Consider the following 16,154-nt stretch of genomic DNA (forward strand, 5'->3'; position numbering starts at 1 on the left):
CAACTTTTTACAGTAGTTATCAACTACATATATAATATTTCCATATGTTTCTGTGCTTATTTATAACATTCCTGGTTATTTATTGGCATTCACTCCTCCTTTTATTACATCACCATCAATGCATAGCTGGTAATGGCTCACAGCACTGTAAATATAGATATAAAACAACACACAAAAACAGACTGCAGACAACAGTAATGCATGATAAGCTTTATTCATGCTATGATACAGTCAATAGTTATCTTGTGTAGGCTTTTTGAACACATGTATACATTCATGTGGCCGTTGGATTTATTAAACATTCAATAAATTCATGGCTTAAGCACACAGCCCAGCTAACATTAGCTCAGACAGCAAAGCCCACACTTGGCACAATTTACTTATGTTAATGTAACACTGTTTATTGTTAGTTAGCCCCACTTGTTTCATCAGCTAACAGTTAATGGTGAAATGAAAAGAAAAGAAAGAGACTAAAAGTGAGTTCAGTTGTGACTTACAACTAATTTAAAAGCATGCGAACAAGACAAAACAGCAGTCAATGAAAATCAACTGGGGCGTATCAAACTGTACCATAGATCTTTGTTTTGCAACTACAAAGGCAGCAGAAGTGTTTAAAGGCATAATGACAAATTGACTGCAATATTATGAGTTGAATAAACAGAAGTTTTATGTGATTTAGAATGAGTCAATCAGGTAAGTACTTGTCAGCTGGAAAAAAGGACACAAAAATCACACCAAAAAAATATAGATGGATAAATAGCACTACAGGTCAGGGGGAAAATATGTATTTTTGATGTGGGGGGTGAATTATCCCTTTAAAATTAAGTAATATCTACTTTTGACCTTACATTGCAAGTTATGGAATTGAGTTACGAGCAGTTCAAACAAAATGTGACTTCACCTCAGACTGTTTCAGTTCCAATATGTTTAGAGATATTTTACTTTATAAAAAAAATAGCAAAATTATAGAAACACAAAAAAATATGTGAAACTCCGTAGAGGGCTCTTCTGCCTTTTGGAGACTATGTTGCTTTGCACTTGCCTTTTTGTTCTATCCTCAGCTGAACTCCCTAAGATTATCTTTACATCTCTGACTCTGTGCCAGCACATTTATAGAAGCCTGTTCCACCTCCTTTAAAGTTATCAGGCTTGTTTTGATTACAAATGCCTACACATATTTGTCCATTCAGTATTTTATAGCAAGACTTTGGAGTCATACAAATTAGTTGTGGAAAAAGTACACAGGAAGCTCAACGGCTGGGGCTGCAAATATTCAGGCACCACACTAATATTACTAATTTATTCTTATGCATACTGCTCAGTCAGCAGTTCTACGGCGCAGCGTCTCTCGCTCTTTAACCACACAGTGTGTGTGGAGTGACGGTGAGTTACTTACAGCTACAGGGACGCTCTGGGTTTCTGTTGCTCTGAAATTTTCTCATTGGTGAGTACTATTTTAAAAATAATTTTAAAATCAAATTATCAAATCACCATTATGCATTGATACTTATCAGACAGTACCACTAGTTGATAGTTTAACTTAGCTGCCAAGATGTCAGAAGATGAATTATCTTATAAGTCTGATCATTTGTGTGAAGACACCTCTTACTTATAGTAGCATATTAACGCTACGCTACGTCAGTCAAAGCTGGACGTCTCGACCTGGCACCACTGATTAAGTACTCAGTCTTTTCACATGTTCTCAGCAACTATGTTCTAACGTGTATTTGTTGAGAAGAACAACTCCCTTTCTCCTTTACAAAAACTTTAATGAATCTGCAGACTCCTTTGCAGCTTGTTCACTACCTGAAAGTAAGACACATTTATTTACATACTCTGGCTGTTCAGTGCTCTTTTCATATTCTGGTGAAGCTACTGAAGCATTATTATGAACTGTGAGTTATGACATGCCTATGTATTAGTGCTGAATGTTCAGCTGCAAAGTGTTTATTGTCATACAGTTAAACACAAGTTTTCCTGTAAAATGATATTCTGCCCTTTCCTTCCACTCTGAATGCCGCTGAACAACAAGACAAATATAAAAGTGCAGAAAATATAAAGTGCTGCTCTCAGATTGTGTTAAAGATTTTTAGGTTAACCCTTTGGGTGGAGTTGGTGTTGAGTTTGAAAATAGGGCCTGGTGTGGTGTTGTCGGGTTTTTTTCTTCTTTTAATCCCAGTCTGTCACTGCTGTAGTTGCGGTACGCACATACACATAATTGTCATTTTATTTTGGATAGATTAGATCCTTGACACTGACCTTTGAGGGTTATCACAGCTCTTTGAGGTTTTACAACAGACTACACTGGTTATACATTAGAAGATAAAGTCAGCAGGATAAAACAAATGCTCAAGTTTAGTTGAGGCCACTGTTAAACTGTTAAGACAATCCAAGATTCAAGACTCAAGATGTTTATTGTCACACCGGTTACATAAGTGCAATCTTGTGGAAACCTCTGGCAGGAATGCTTCAATATAAAACTAACAGTAAGTAAGTAACAGAATGACAAGTAAATTCCACAGAACAGTAATAATAAAAAAGATAAGATAAAAAAAATATACAATGATAAGTTAAAATGTGCATTTTTTTAAAATACCGTACAGTACTGAAAAAATATTGACATATATACACATACACTTATATATAAAATAATAATAATAAATATAGATACAAAGCAGTCAAGGTTGCATAGTTGTAAGTATTGTACCGAGGTTATAATGCGCTTATATTGTGTCTATATTACATATAGTTATTGTAAACTTGACTGAGTGTGAAGAGTATGGTGTAATCAGATACACACAGTATTGCCTCTTCTTTTCACTGAAGTGGCTACATGTTAAGGCTGGGTATTGTTTAACTGAAAACAATAACAGTACCAATACCAGTATCCTTAAAGTGATACTGATACACTGCGCTCAACTTCATCACATCACAGACCATATCAGTTATAGCTGCTGTGGTAGTGAGCCAGTCACGATGCAGTAAACTGCACTTGCAGTGATTGGTTGCAAGAAAAACCATATGGATAGTGATTTTTTGCTGAATCTGTGATCAAAAAGGACTGATGGCAGGTATTGTTTGACTGGAGAAGTTTTGTTACTACTGAGTGTTGTGTTATTTCAGCTGATACCTTAAAGTGGTCGTCTGCAACCTGTGGCTCTGGAGCTGCATGCGTCTCTTTAGCCGCTCTTCAGTAGTACCCTGTGGTGATGCCAAAAACAACATCTGAGTCAATTCATTGAGGTTAAAGTGAATGAGGGTTAACATTTTAATATTTTCAGTTAAAACCATTTAATTTTCAGGCACCAAAATAACAAATCAGGTTCATAGCTCACTGTGATCAATTTTTTGAAATACACTTTTTTTTTTTTGTTGAGTTTCTAAAACTCGAAGATTCAAGTTTATCCAAAGAAGAAAAGAAAATTATCTCAACTAAAGATTACAAGTCAGACAAACTTTATTTCAAAGGTCAAGAGTTTAAGTTGGGCTCACAACTCAAGCTGAAAGGGATTCCTGAAAAAAATGTAATGTAGTAAATAATAATAGTTTATGCCTTCATCTTGGGATTTATCTTCTTATCTTAAGTAACAACTCAGAACTTATGTTAACTTAGGTTTTAACAAATGAATGACGTGACCCTGCCGACAGTGCAGTCACTTATTTATTTATACAACTGAACTGATTATTAATTTGTGTGTGTGTGTGTGTGTGTGTGTGTGTGTGTGTGTTAGATATTTATAAGCTACACCCTGGTCACAGGTACCTTTTCAAGAAACTTAACTGATTATTTAAAACTGTGTTTGCGTGTTCCATATTTGAGTAAAGGTAACCCAGGCTATGGGTAAGTGAACTGATTATTACAATTGTGTAAGAATGACATATTTATTGCTTAATAATCAGAAAGTTCCATATAACGAAAATTCAATAAATAATTAAATAATTAAATACAAATTGCTGAAACCTGATTGAAATGAGGGTTTTGTCTATTATCTAGTCTTTTATAGCTGGTACAAGGCTCAAAAAATACATTTTTCCTCCTTCCCAATGTGTTTGTTAAAAACATTAAACATGCCTTGCTGGAACAGACAGGGCGTCTCTGGAGATCATCTCTGGTGTAGGTGGTGCTGAGATGGAGCCGGGTCGGGTACAGCGGCTGGCTTTTTGACTTCTGGGTGTTTGTACCTCCTCCTAACTGCTCAGCCTTGAATTATGTGCTTGATAGAATATTTCATTTACTAGAAGAATTTAATGTTTCCACAGGAGACATTTAGTTGTACTGTACCATTTGCATATTTCAGATAGTTTGTCATTATGCTATTATATAAAAATTCTATCATTATGTAAACAAACGTCACACATCACATTGGTATCACACACATTTTGAGAATGCTTAGCAATAAAAACTTGTCTTTATGACTGAATGCGATGAACTGACCATAACCTAAAGTAAATCATTACCTTTGTAGTAAACATATGGAGACATGAAGTGAAGCCTGGAATCTACTGTCTGTCTCTGCCTGAGAAGAGACAACGTGGCTAGAGGGGGAGTCAGAGACGCATTTTGTGATACTTGGTTTGTTAATGTGCAGCATCGAATTGTGCAATGAATGTCTGCTACTATAAAATCCCAATAAATCACGGGTTACAGTGCTAGTATTCAGTATTAATCCTCAATTGGATGACACTAAAAAGGTACTCATATAGGCTCATATAAGAATTTAGAGTAGTGCACTGCAGTGTAAAAAGGACAAATCATTGAATATTCTTAAAGGACAACCAAGTCTGATTCAGCTAAAGGAACCCTTAGTCAGGGACTGTCCTACTACACTGAAATAAATACATATCGGTTTATTATTTTAAAATTACAGTGGAAACTGATCATAGGGATCATGTTTACAGTGATCGCTTATTTGGATCAAAAAGCTTGGGACAGAATCATCCCTTTATTGTGACTCTAGTCTGCCCAGACCTGCAGCTCAGAGAACTGGGGAGTGTTATTTTAGTCTACAGACAACAGAACCAGGATCAGCAGCCTCTCAGCTGAGCCTGCAAACAGCTCTGTTAGCTTTCTAAAGCCAAGACTCTCAGACCACTTTAACTATAATATATTTAAAGGTTGTTATGGAACTTTTTGCCTAATGTCCCTGAAAACACACTGCCTACCCCAGCTTTAAAGGATCAAAAAATACATTTGAGACAGTGATTTACTACAGGCATATTTTTCCAGTCTTTCAGAAAAAAAGCACAGACATCACTCTGAACAATTTTTATTTGAAAACTGGCAATCATATTTTAGACGAAATTAGGTCTCAGTAAACATTTAATAATTAATATAAAATGCTGACTTAAAGTCCCTGTGAAGCAAAGGGAGTTTTTATTATACATGTTAGGACACAGTTGCTGAAAACACATTAAAACACTGAGAAGTATGTGGTATTGATTTCTGAAGTTAGGCTGGTAGTTTTTCTTGATTATTTTGTTCAGGATTTCTTTTGGACGGACCTGAAACGTGGCTCGGTGACGTGCTGGAGCCATTGTCCCCCCAACACTATATAAACCCATGAACTGACACATGAATGTACCTTCGGCGACTCTCTGATTCTAAATCAGCGCAGCAGTTCCTACAACACACAAGAAAAAAAATATCACCCTGTCACCTGTGGCTCTGGCGGCATGTCTGGACATGTGCGGTGAAGCCACTAGGTGGAGCGCCTATGTTTCAGGTTGTTTGAGGTCATAGTGGTGTTTGACACGCCGCCAGCATTTCAGAGCAGAGAAAAGTGCTCATTTTTTAAATCACAACACATTTATTGTTGCTTTACAGGATCTTTAAAATGTAATGTTTGTCCTGAGGATGGTGCAAGAGTTAAAAGCCATGGTGTCATTAACTTTAAAGTGTTTTTTCACCTTTACCCCTTTTCCATACACGTGCCACGGCTGGTTTGACTCTGTATGACTCAGCACATCAGCCCAGCATGGCAGGGATTTGCATTTCCATTACAGCAGGGCTACCTGCATGAGGGTGTGTCTCATGACTGAAGATAAGCAGCTTAGCTTGAAAAAAATGGCATATAAACACTGAATTTCACGTAAGTTTTTCACACTAAAAGTTTTGTGTTATTCAAAAACTTATCATGAAGCAGCAAAACCAGGAAAGTTTTGTTTTGTCATCAGCAGTAACTTGACATGGCTCCTGTAGGGCTCATAGTGAACATGTCAAACTATAGTAGCTACCCGAATGTTAAAACAGCGACACAGGAGAGAAACTAAACTTTAAACCACAGAGATTAGCTTGTTTGGAGGCAGGTCAGGCTTGCTTTTGGCCCCACTCCATGTCAGTCACGACTTGGCACAGCTCCACAAGATAAGACTGGTAATGGAAATGCAAATCAGCACACTTTGACATGGTGCGGTCAAATGTGACAATGGAAAAGCCCCACTTGTGAGCATGAATGTTGACAGTAACTTCCAGCTGTTAGCTCATCTTGTGTGTACAGCTGGAGGATGGCACAACAAGGTAAGGACTCTCTAAAATTAAAAGCACGAAAATAGTTTCAATTTACAATTTGATATTTGCACAAGTAGAGGTTTGGAGGGAATGCTCAGTGGAGTCACCAAGCCATTAGGATTTATTCTGAAAAAATACATATCTAAAGCAGATTTCGTGCAAAGGCACCAGTGGCTGCTTGGACGAAAATGGACAAACAGACCAGCTGACCAATCAACATCAAACTGTGTCACAGAAGTATTCAGACTACAGTTTGGTACATTTGCTTTGTGCAGGATTGTCTGCTGGACTTTGGTTCTTCATGGTGACCGTATTTCTGTGGGACAAAGGGATACACAGACATGTATGTTAATAAGATGTAGACTCCAAGTCCAAATTCTCTGATTTCAGCTCCCTAAATGTGAATATTTTTTGCTTCCTTTACTCTTCTATGACAGTAAACTGAATATCTTTGTGTTGTTAGCAAAACAAGACATTTGGGAACATAACCTTGGGCTTTGGGAAACATTCATTGACATGTTTCACCATTTCTTGTAATTTGATAAACCAAAAAACTTTTCATCTGTTAACTGAAAAAATAATTTCAATTAATCAGCCATGAAAATAATCATTAGTTGCAGCCCTACTTTGGTTTTCATGCGGGAATGATAATAAACAGTTATTCATACATAACTAAAATTAAAATGTTAAAATAAACTTACATTATTTAGAGCTTTAATTCAAATAAACTTAGTGATCACCTCTCCTTTGCCAAGATAATGTATCCTCCTGACAGCTGTGGCAAACAGAGATGCTGATTGAACAGCATGATTATTGCCACCCACCCAAAGGATGTAGCTGTGTGTGAACCAGCCAAATTTCAATTATTTTTTTTTCTAAATCAAACTGCCTCTTGTGTGCATGTTTTTTTAAGTGTTTACTGTACACTTCATTAACACTGACAGATGCACTGACTGTGCAGGATCATTAAGGAGATGCTGTCAGCTCACAGCTCACTCACCTGTTGCCCTCAGCCTCATCTGTTGAATCAGGAAGCTCTTTTCTCCTGGTTTCAGGGAGCAAGAAGCTCAGAGCTCCACTGGCCAGTGAAAGGCTGCTGAACACTATGGTGGGGATCGTCCAGTGGTACATGGCCAGCATGTTGACCAACGGAGACAGCATGCCACCAACTCTGCTTACAATGGAGCCCAAACCAGAGGCTGTTTGTCTGAAACAAAAACATACAGAGCTCAGACATGCCCAGCTTGCTAAAGTATTTCTTCATGGTCATTTTTTAAAATTCAGTGTCAACAGTAAATGTTACATAAAAGCAGTATACAACATTTGATAGCTGACAACCTGGATATTAATTTGATATGCAGCTAGTTTGTTATAAACATTGTCTTTCGGTTATGTGCCACACATTTGGTGCAAAAGGGGTCAAAAATCCCTCCCATATACCACATTAAGACCCATATCTTAAGGTACGCCATAGAAAGAATCATGCAGTGATTTGGTTAAGGCTGCAACTAACGATTGTTGTCATTATCAATTAATCTGTTTATTATTTTCCAAATTTATTGATTACCTGGTCTATATAATGTCAAAAAAAATTGAAAATCAATTGTTTAGTGTTTCCCAAATCTCAAGGCAACGTCTTCAAATGTCTTCATTTGTCCAGAACCCAAAGATATTCAGTTTACTATCATAGAGGACCAAAGAAACCAGAAAATATTCACATGCGAAAAGCTAAAAACAGAGAATTTCAACATATTTTCTCAAAACAATTAATTGCTAATCAAACACTTGGCAATTATTTTAATAGTCAATTAATAATTGATTAATCATTTCAGCTCTAGATATGGTATCAAATACTTTTGACATTTGGAGATTTCTGTAAGAACAGCAGTTTTTGGCGAATGCTCAGAAACGCCTTTATTGTCAGTCTACCCAGCAGAGCATCCATCCTCTGAAGGGCTCCGATCTTTAGTTTGTGGTTGTATAGTTTCATGAGGTTGTGATAATTCTACAGGTCACAATGTGATTTTTTTTTTTTACTATAATTAAACAAATATCTAGCAAACATACAGGTGTTTTTTAGTGGTGTCACAACCAATCAGAGGATTATTATATTACAGTGTTTTGACTTGTAATTATAATGTGTGACCCAGTGACTCAGTGTGGCTTGTGAAATAAGACTACAATAGTGACTTGCATCACTGCAGTGAGATGAAGCTTACCGAAAAGATGTTGGGAACAGCTCCTGAACATACACATTGCATACGGATCCGGCCCAGTTAATGAAAAAACGTCCTGTGGTCACTAACACGGTCACAGCAACAGCGTTACCTTCAACAGAACAACACGCAGTCAGGTAAATGAAAACACTACTGTCAAACAAAACACAGAGTCTACAGCTTTTTCATAATGTCACTTTTCACTGTCCTAAATTTTGTCGTCAGTGCCAGACAACACCAGCTGCTTAAGTCTTAAAGCAGACAAAAGCCAGAGAATCACCGTCTGAAGTGTTTTACCTTGAGGAACGGCTAGGATTAATATGCACAAGAATCCCCCAATCAGTAGTGTTCCCATCAGTGAAAATTTTCTCCCCAGTGCTTCCAACAACCAGATGCAAAGTATATGAGCTGGTAGTTCACTCAGACCGAACACGAACTGTGTCAGGAAGATGTCCAAGCCAAATTTTCCCACATTGAATGACAGGCAGTAGTAAGTAAGATTCAATGAGAACCTGAGGATTTCCAAAAGAAAACAAAGAATCATACACAGAAAACCGTTTGTAGACTCAGCAGAGTTTGTATGTGTATTGTAAAATGTAACTTACCATCCCAATATTAAGGTTAAGAAATACTTCCTAAGCACAGATGACTGCATAAGAATTATTATGCCTCCCTTTTTCTCAGTTTCTTTCTCAACAATCTGTAATGCACAGGGGGGTGGACACAATATCATGCTAACGTTTTCTTATGTTAGCAAATTATGTAATCCAACAGCCTTGCAAAAAGGATTCACTTACACTGTGTCAGAGAGGTGATGAACTATTATTATTATTATTATTATTATTATTATTATTATTATTATTATTATTATGTTACTTTTATGGCACAGTAGACCATTTAGTTATCTTAACACTTACAGCAGTCTGGAGTTGATAGCAGCATTTCCAAGCCACCTCTCTGATAGTCAGTGTTTGTTATATTTCAGACATTTTCTCATGTAATAGTTTTTACACTATCAATACACATCACGAGTTTGCTGTAATTTGTATCACATTAAATTTAAGTCTTGACACAATGACATTTTGTGAAGTTCTAGTACCTTTTCCAGCAGAGACTCTGGAACAGTGCGTTTGTTGATGGCTGCCACTTTAATAATCAGCTGTTTAGCCTCTTCCGTGTGTCCTCTCTCCAACAACCACCTGGCTGACTCCGGAATAAACCTGCCAGGAACAAGGACAATGACACTTATCCATAAACTGTAATTTACCTTTAACACACTAAAGGGTAATTTAAAAAAAAAGAGGTAATGCACACCATATATAAATAGCAGCCACTGCAAGTGGAACTGCTGTGACTAACTGAGCCAGTCTCCAGTCTCGGACGAAGTAGATCAGACCAGCGAGGACACTTTGTCCAACTGCGCCGAATATCTGAGTCACACATGCTCCCCATGATCTTTTGGACACCCCGATCCACTCAGTGGCTAGAAACAGGAAATCAATAAGAGTTAACTTTGAGTTACCCTAACATGCCTACTGCCAAGAATATGGAGCCACAAAACTGTCAAAAAGTTTGTCAGACAAGTCAAAAAAACTGAATCCATCAATAATTAATAATCTTAGTAATAATAATAATTTCATTTAATGTAGTATAAAAAGAAACTGCTTTATATTTTGAAGTGTTTCAAAGTGCCTGTGAGGTGCCAGTTTATTTTGTTAGAATTATCTTTAGTGCTTAAATGCTTTAGCTATTCAAGAGTAGGATAAGAATACAGTACAGCAGAGGTCTGGACTCTGGAGATCCGACACAAATTCGATGACTATAGACTCGAAGTGACCAAATCAAAACAAGACTTGCAACTCGACTTGGACTTTAAACCCAGCGAATCGTGATTTCACTTGGACTTGAGCCTTTTGACTTGAAAATACTTGATACGTTCACCCAAACCCAAAGATTCAACAGTATGCTATTTTAAAAGTTTGCCACAAATCAAAAGTTATCCAACAGTATCCAGTCAAGTTGAGGGGGGAGAACCATGAAGAACTAACGTTGTGGCGTTGTTCCAGCTGGAAGGAATGATTCCAAAGATATTTTTGTTTGCAAACATTATGCAAAATGTGCAGGTTGAAAATTACAGATGGAGATGCAACAGCTTCCAACTTTGTTCTTCACTAAAAGTTGTACAAATAATGGAGGCTCTGTTGTTAACGTGGCATTACATTTGATGAAGAATGCATTATGACTTGTTTAGGACTTGAAACTTGTCAGTCCAGAGTGTGAAGCTGGTGGGTGACGTGACCAATTTTTCCCAGTGGCCAGTGAAAAGTTCCCTCTTCTTTTATGGCCAGGCGAGCAAGTCTTACTGGGCTGAATGGGCGTCCTCTTTGCATACACTATCTACATCTATGGCTGAAATGATTTAGCTGCTGTTTCAACAGTAATATGCAGCAGGCTACAGTAAAGAGTGCTGCAAAAAAACCTGGAAATGAAGTAGCACTTCCAGTTCCCTCATCTTGAAGTCAATGGGATGGCAGCTGAGAGCCAGGGAGCTTTTGGGGTAAGAGAGCCAGGGACAGATGTTTCAAACTTTTGAGATTAAAAGGTGGATTTATCTTCACTCCTCCTTCTCAACCTGTCTGCAGCAGCGACCCACGGAGGTGCCGACCTCGCTCAGGTGTTTACAGTAACTAATTAGTCTCTCTGTCCATGTTGACTGCTGACTGGAGGAATAATGCATTTTAAATTACTATGAGGACATACAGAGAGGAAGGGGGAAAGAAGAGAGACAGGAGGGACAAAAAAGAAAGGACCGGGCTCTCTGGTGAGCGCTGTCAGAGGCGCACACATGCACGAACATCACCTGTCGCTGATTGGCTGGAATAGTGATGTGTGCCTGTTTAGAGAGGCAGGGCTGTGTAGAAACACTGGGGTCCTTTTCAGTGCACACACAGAACAGGGGGGTAGAAGACCATGAGGAGATATTTGCTGAATTTGATGCAAGGTGTGTTGGATCAGAACAGCACACTCCACCTTTAAAGTTCCCTCCTAAATTATCTCTGATGTAGTCATATTAGGATAAAGACAACAGATGATGAGTCTGCACTATAAATTCAGAGTTAAATACATGGCTTAATAAAAAAAAGAAACAGAGCCTAAAAATGTTCAGGTGTGAGATGATGCAACATACTGTACCCAATATGACACCATTAAGTCGATAGCCTCCATAGCCAATTCCTGCCAAGAACTGGGAGGCCAAATATGAATAGAAGTTGGGACATAATCCAGTTGTTATAACAAATATGAACATCACAACAATTGGAATCTGAGTTGCTCGTTTACGACCAAACCTGGAATAGATAAAAGTCCTCTGATTAGCAAATGTGATTCTGTGTTTTGTTTTTTGTTTGCATGTGAGGGTATGATGGATTTTCAATAAACAAGATGATACAGACTCAAGATTTCAAGAATACTCACGATTCAGCAAAAGGTCCAAATAAGAGACAACCAACAAGAATGCCGGCCATCAACACTGTCTGTGCCACTTCCAGCATATTAGCCTGGTCACAGACCAGATCAAACTACAGAAAAATGAAAAAGAAGAACAGAATGAGGATTTTATAAGGATAATTTAATATTTGTATTGTAAATGCCCACAAAACAGACCTATCACTTACATCAGTGACAATGGTGGCGTCATACAGCGTGTCTCTGTACACCCATCCATTCTGGCACCCTGTGGTCTCATTGAGTCCGAACTCCCTGATGGCACCGATATCCCAGTCCACAGGGACAAACATCCGACACCTGCTGAAGGTCCCGTCCTCCTCCCGGGGCACAGTCAGGTTCAGCTGCTCATCTGTGGTCAGGTTGGAGTCAGCCTGAAGGATCCAGTCTGTGTTACAGTGTCGCTCTGGATCTGACTGGGTAAAAAATACACTGGCAAAGTGAAAGGGCAGAATAAAACTTGGGAAGCACAGAGCAAAAAGGGTGACCTTCTGAAATAATCCAAACTCTCCGATATTCCGGAGGATCTCTCCAAATTCAGCCATGTTCAGGGAGCTGGATTATAGTTAAGAGATGCTGCCAGAGGATGACCTTTAAACAATGCTCATTAATGTTTAAACCCTGGACTGTGCTTTTTAATATGGATGAGACAGCATTTAAACTGTCACTTAGTAGAAAAGGCGAGTTTTATGATCATTTAACCAGATACGTCACTCTTAAAACATTTGTCTGTCCTTGTGTCATTTTTTTGAAACCTTTGCGCCTGAAGCCCAGAGTTAAATTTACCTTAGCATTCATGGATCATCAACTTTCACCAGTCAACACAGAACCAGTTTTCACATTTTGCACACTGACTTTATCTTATCTCCCACAGACAGTTCTGATGATCTTTCTCTAACTTTTACAATATGCGAACTATAACCCTTTTTGCCACTGCAGAACATAAAAATTACACAAGACAAACCTGTTACATAATGTGGAGTGTATGATAGTAAAATAGTTTAACAATGCTTAGGTCTGTTGAGGTCGGCAAAGAAAACTTTAAAGGAAAAATGCTACTAGTTCTGACATAGTTTGTTTGTTTTTTTTTAGTTCTGTTTATATTGGTTTGCCCGTAAATTCCGGCATGTGACTGTTACAGTGTAACTTGTCAGACTGCTGAGGAGAAAAACAACTGAAGAGGTCAAAACTCCAGAGACACGTGAAGCTTATCAAGTAACTTTATTCTCTACTCTCTGCAGCGTGACCTGTCCTCCATCTTCATCTTCATTCAAATTCGACAGAAACCAAATAAAACTCACCAAAAACGTCTTGGCTCATCTCTCCCCTGTTCATGCGACCACCACCTCTTGTCTGGTTGGAATGAACCTTTAATTTACCGTGCTACGATGTCAAAATTTCACCAGAAGTAGAGAGGTCAGAGATTAAAGATGTAACTGCAAGAACACAGTGTACAGACATAATATTTACCCACCTAATGTGATGAATTAAGAGTTTATTTAAACCAGACCACAGCTGGTGATTGTTGGAGCAGTGGAAAGACAAACTAAGATGCTTTTGGTGAGTTTTATTTTGTTTTTGTTGAGTTTGAACGAAAATGACAATTCTAGCTAGAAACAAAACGAAACAAGAAAAGGTAAATGCTATAACAAAGAAAAAATTAATTTAAGGATATTAAAAGTAACTTTATTATAGCATTGATGGGAAGCAAACAGATATACGTCATATTTCATTGTGCAAGTAGAAGATTTTTTAAGTTTAGGCTCTGATACTGTTGAAATCAATCAGGAAACAAGTAGATTTTTAGTTGAGGTTATTTTTTATGTGAACAGAGTACATCCCACAGACAACAAAACAGAGACATAAATAAAAGGTTTATGTCTGTGTGTAGTTTGAACACTCCAGGACCTGTGTCTGATGAGATATATCAGTCTGTATGTTGTGCAATAACATAAAGCTTCATTCTGAGACCTTTGAATCCTCATCCAGTACACATATACTATAGACTCGGCCTTGAGTACAGTATCAGCTTACAAAAGTATATAGAAGGAAGCCAACGTTGGGCCCTGTGAAGTCATGAAAAATTAAAAAACATTTTTAAGTTTCATCTTTATGTTTGAAATTACCATAAAATATTTAGACTTTTTTTTTTAAGTAATCAGAACTGATAAATTAAAGCCATTGGATTTACATTACGTGATATTCTTCATTTAATGGACCAAGTCTAACACGTCACATTAACATCAAAACATATCTTGTATCTTGTCATTGGTGCGATGAGTCTCCCGTGTTGATCAGAGTTGTGATTGAAGGTTTCAGATTTCAAATTGGGCCCTGGTCGTCTTAAATTTAGGAATGGCTGAATGATGATGGTAATACAAACACAAAATATATCAAAAGTAATTTATCTCCAGATCTGCAAACAAAAACATTACAAAGAATGTATGTAAATAGGAGTAGTATGAAACAAATTAAAACATTTTTTCCATGTGTTTTGCAACATACTGTAACCTCTAAAAACAACTTCAACTCACTGATGTGGAAATCTGACTTGTGTTAGCTTTTTATGGGTCGTTTGTGAAGGGATTCACCTACTACTTCAGATTTGTTTTTTAACATTTAGATTACTATAGAAATATGCCAATTCAAATGATGATCAGACCACATTTCACAGATGAATTATGCATAAATGCAGGTCAAAAGGGTTCCCTTTCATTTTTCTTGTCACTGTGCATTTGTATTGATTGCAGTTTCATGGAGAGCACAATCTGGCTGCTGCTTTGCTATCAAATCACAAGAAATTTGTTTGACCTCAAGAGCAACTCAGTAGTATACTCTCAATCTACATACAATTGAGCCAGACACTGTACATGAGCAAACACACTGGGTGTCTCAGCAACACTGAAGGTACAAGAAGATCCACATCATTATTCCACTTGACAATATAAAGCTCATGTGTTACTTTTAGATAACTATTTTAACTAATAGCCAACAATGCTATATAAAGCCAATGTGGCTGTTTACACCCTGCATGCCCCCCCTGTTCGCTCTGCTGTGAGAAGATCTGAAAGTTTCTCACAGAGAAACACAGACTCTCCTGTTGTTTAATTTTATAAGTGCATCTGGTTGGTGTCGATGTCATTAACCATCACGTTAGATTCTGTTGTGATAAACTCCGTCATTAACAACAGTCTCCTCCACACGCAGCTTCTCTGCTGCTGTGAAAACTGGATCATGGGTGGATTAATATGTAGGGAAAAACCCAGAATGTGAGTTAGGTTTTGTCTTTATAAAACATCCTGCTGATGAAGAAAGTCAACAGATCAGATACAGACAGGGTCAGAGAATCACACTGACCTCCTCTGTGTGTCTGTACTGTACGTGTGTGTATGGAGGAGCTGCACTGACGCAGAGAGGAGAGATGTTGCAGCCGTGTGATAATAAATTATATCAAAATGTAAATGTCGGCACTCATCAATACTCTTGTCTTTAATAACCCCCACATGTGAAACACAGTGTGCTGTACACTTGTACAGGTTTAAACATATTTTAGTAATCAAATTACTTGAATTACTCTAGGAATCGTTTCAAGACTAAAATTAATGTCTTCTCTGTAATTTTCACACTTTGCAAAGTCATCCCGCGGGCTGTCAGCGAGGAGATGAAGAGGAGAGACAGAGTCTGGACTCTTCATCATGACATACAATAATGCCGCGCAGTAACAAACTTTTTGTGGAGGAGACAAGCATCTGTCAGTTTGGTCTTTGCAGCAACAGATATTTTAATCTGTAGTGTTTAAACCACAGAACTGTACAGTAACATCAGGATTCATCATCAATAGTTTTTATATTGGTCATCACTTCACACATTCACTGCTCCCTCCCTCTTCTCTGCAGCTCGTCTCTCCTCCCTCGCAGTTATGATTG

At 37.8% G+C, this 16,154-nt stretch overlaps 1 protein-coding gene across 1 annotated transcript; it reads right to left on the reverse strand.

The window, feature by feature from the left end:
* Positions 1-6,555: 6,555 nt before the first annotated feature.
* Positions 6,556-13,091, reverse strand: slc22a13a (solute carrier family 22 member 13a). The gene is made up of 10 exons (XM_084731814.1): positions 12,399-13,091; positions 12,199-12,302; positions 11,917-12,071; positions 10,039-10,207; positions 9,824-9,944; positions 9,330-9,424; positions 9,022-9,236; positions 8,728-8,836; positions 7,509-7,715; positions 6,556-6,824 (listed from the first exon to the last, which is right to left on the reverse strand). Exons 1-10 carry the CDS (start codon positions 12,771-12,773, stop codon positions 6,755-6,757), a joined length of 1,620 nt encoding a protein of 539 aa, XP_084587940.1. The 5' UTR covers positions 12,774-13,091; the 3' UTR covers positions 6,556-6,754.
* Between the last annotated feature and the right edge of the window lie 3,063 nt (positions 13,092-16,154).

Source organism: Lutjanus erythropterus, chromosome 12 (genome assembly GCF_056507025.1).
Source record: "Lutjanus erythropterus isolate fLutEry1 chromosome 12, fLutEry1.hap2, whole genome shotgun sequence".
In the NCBI taxonomy this organism is placed as follows: domain Eukaryota; kingdom Metazoa; phylum Chordata; class Actinopteri; order Lutjaniformes; family Lutjanidae; genus Lutjanus; species Lutjanus erythropterus.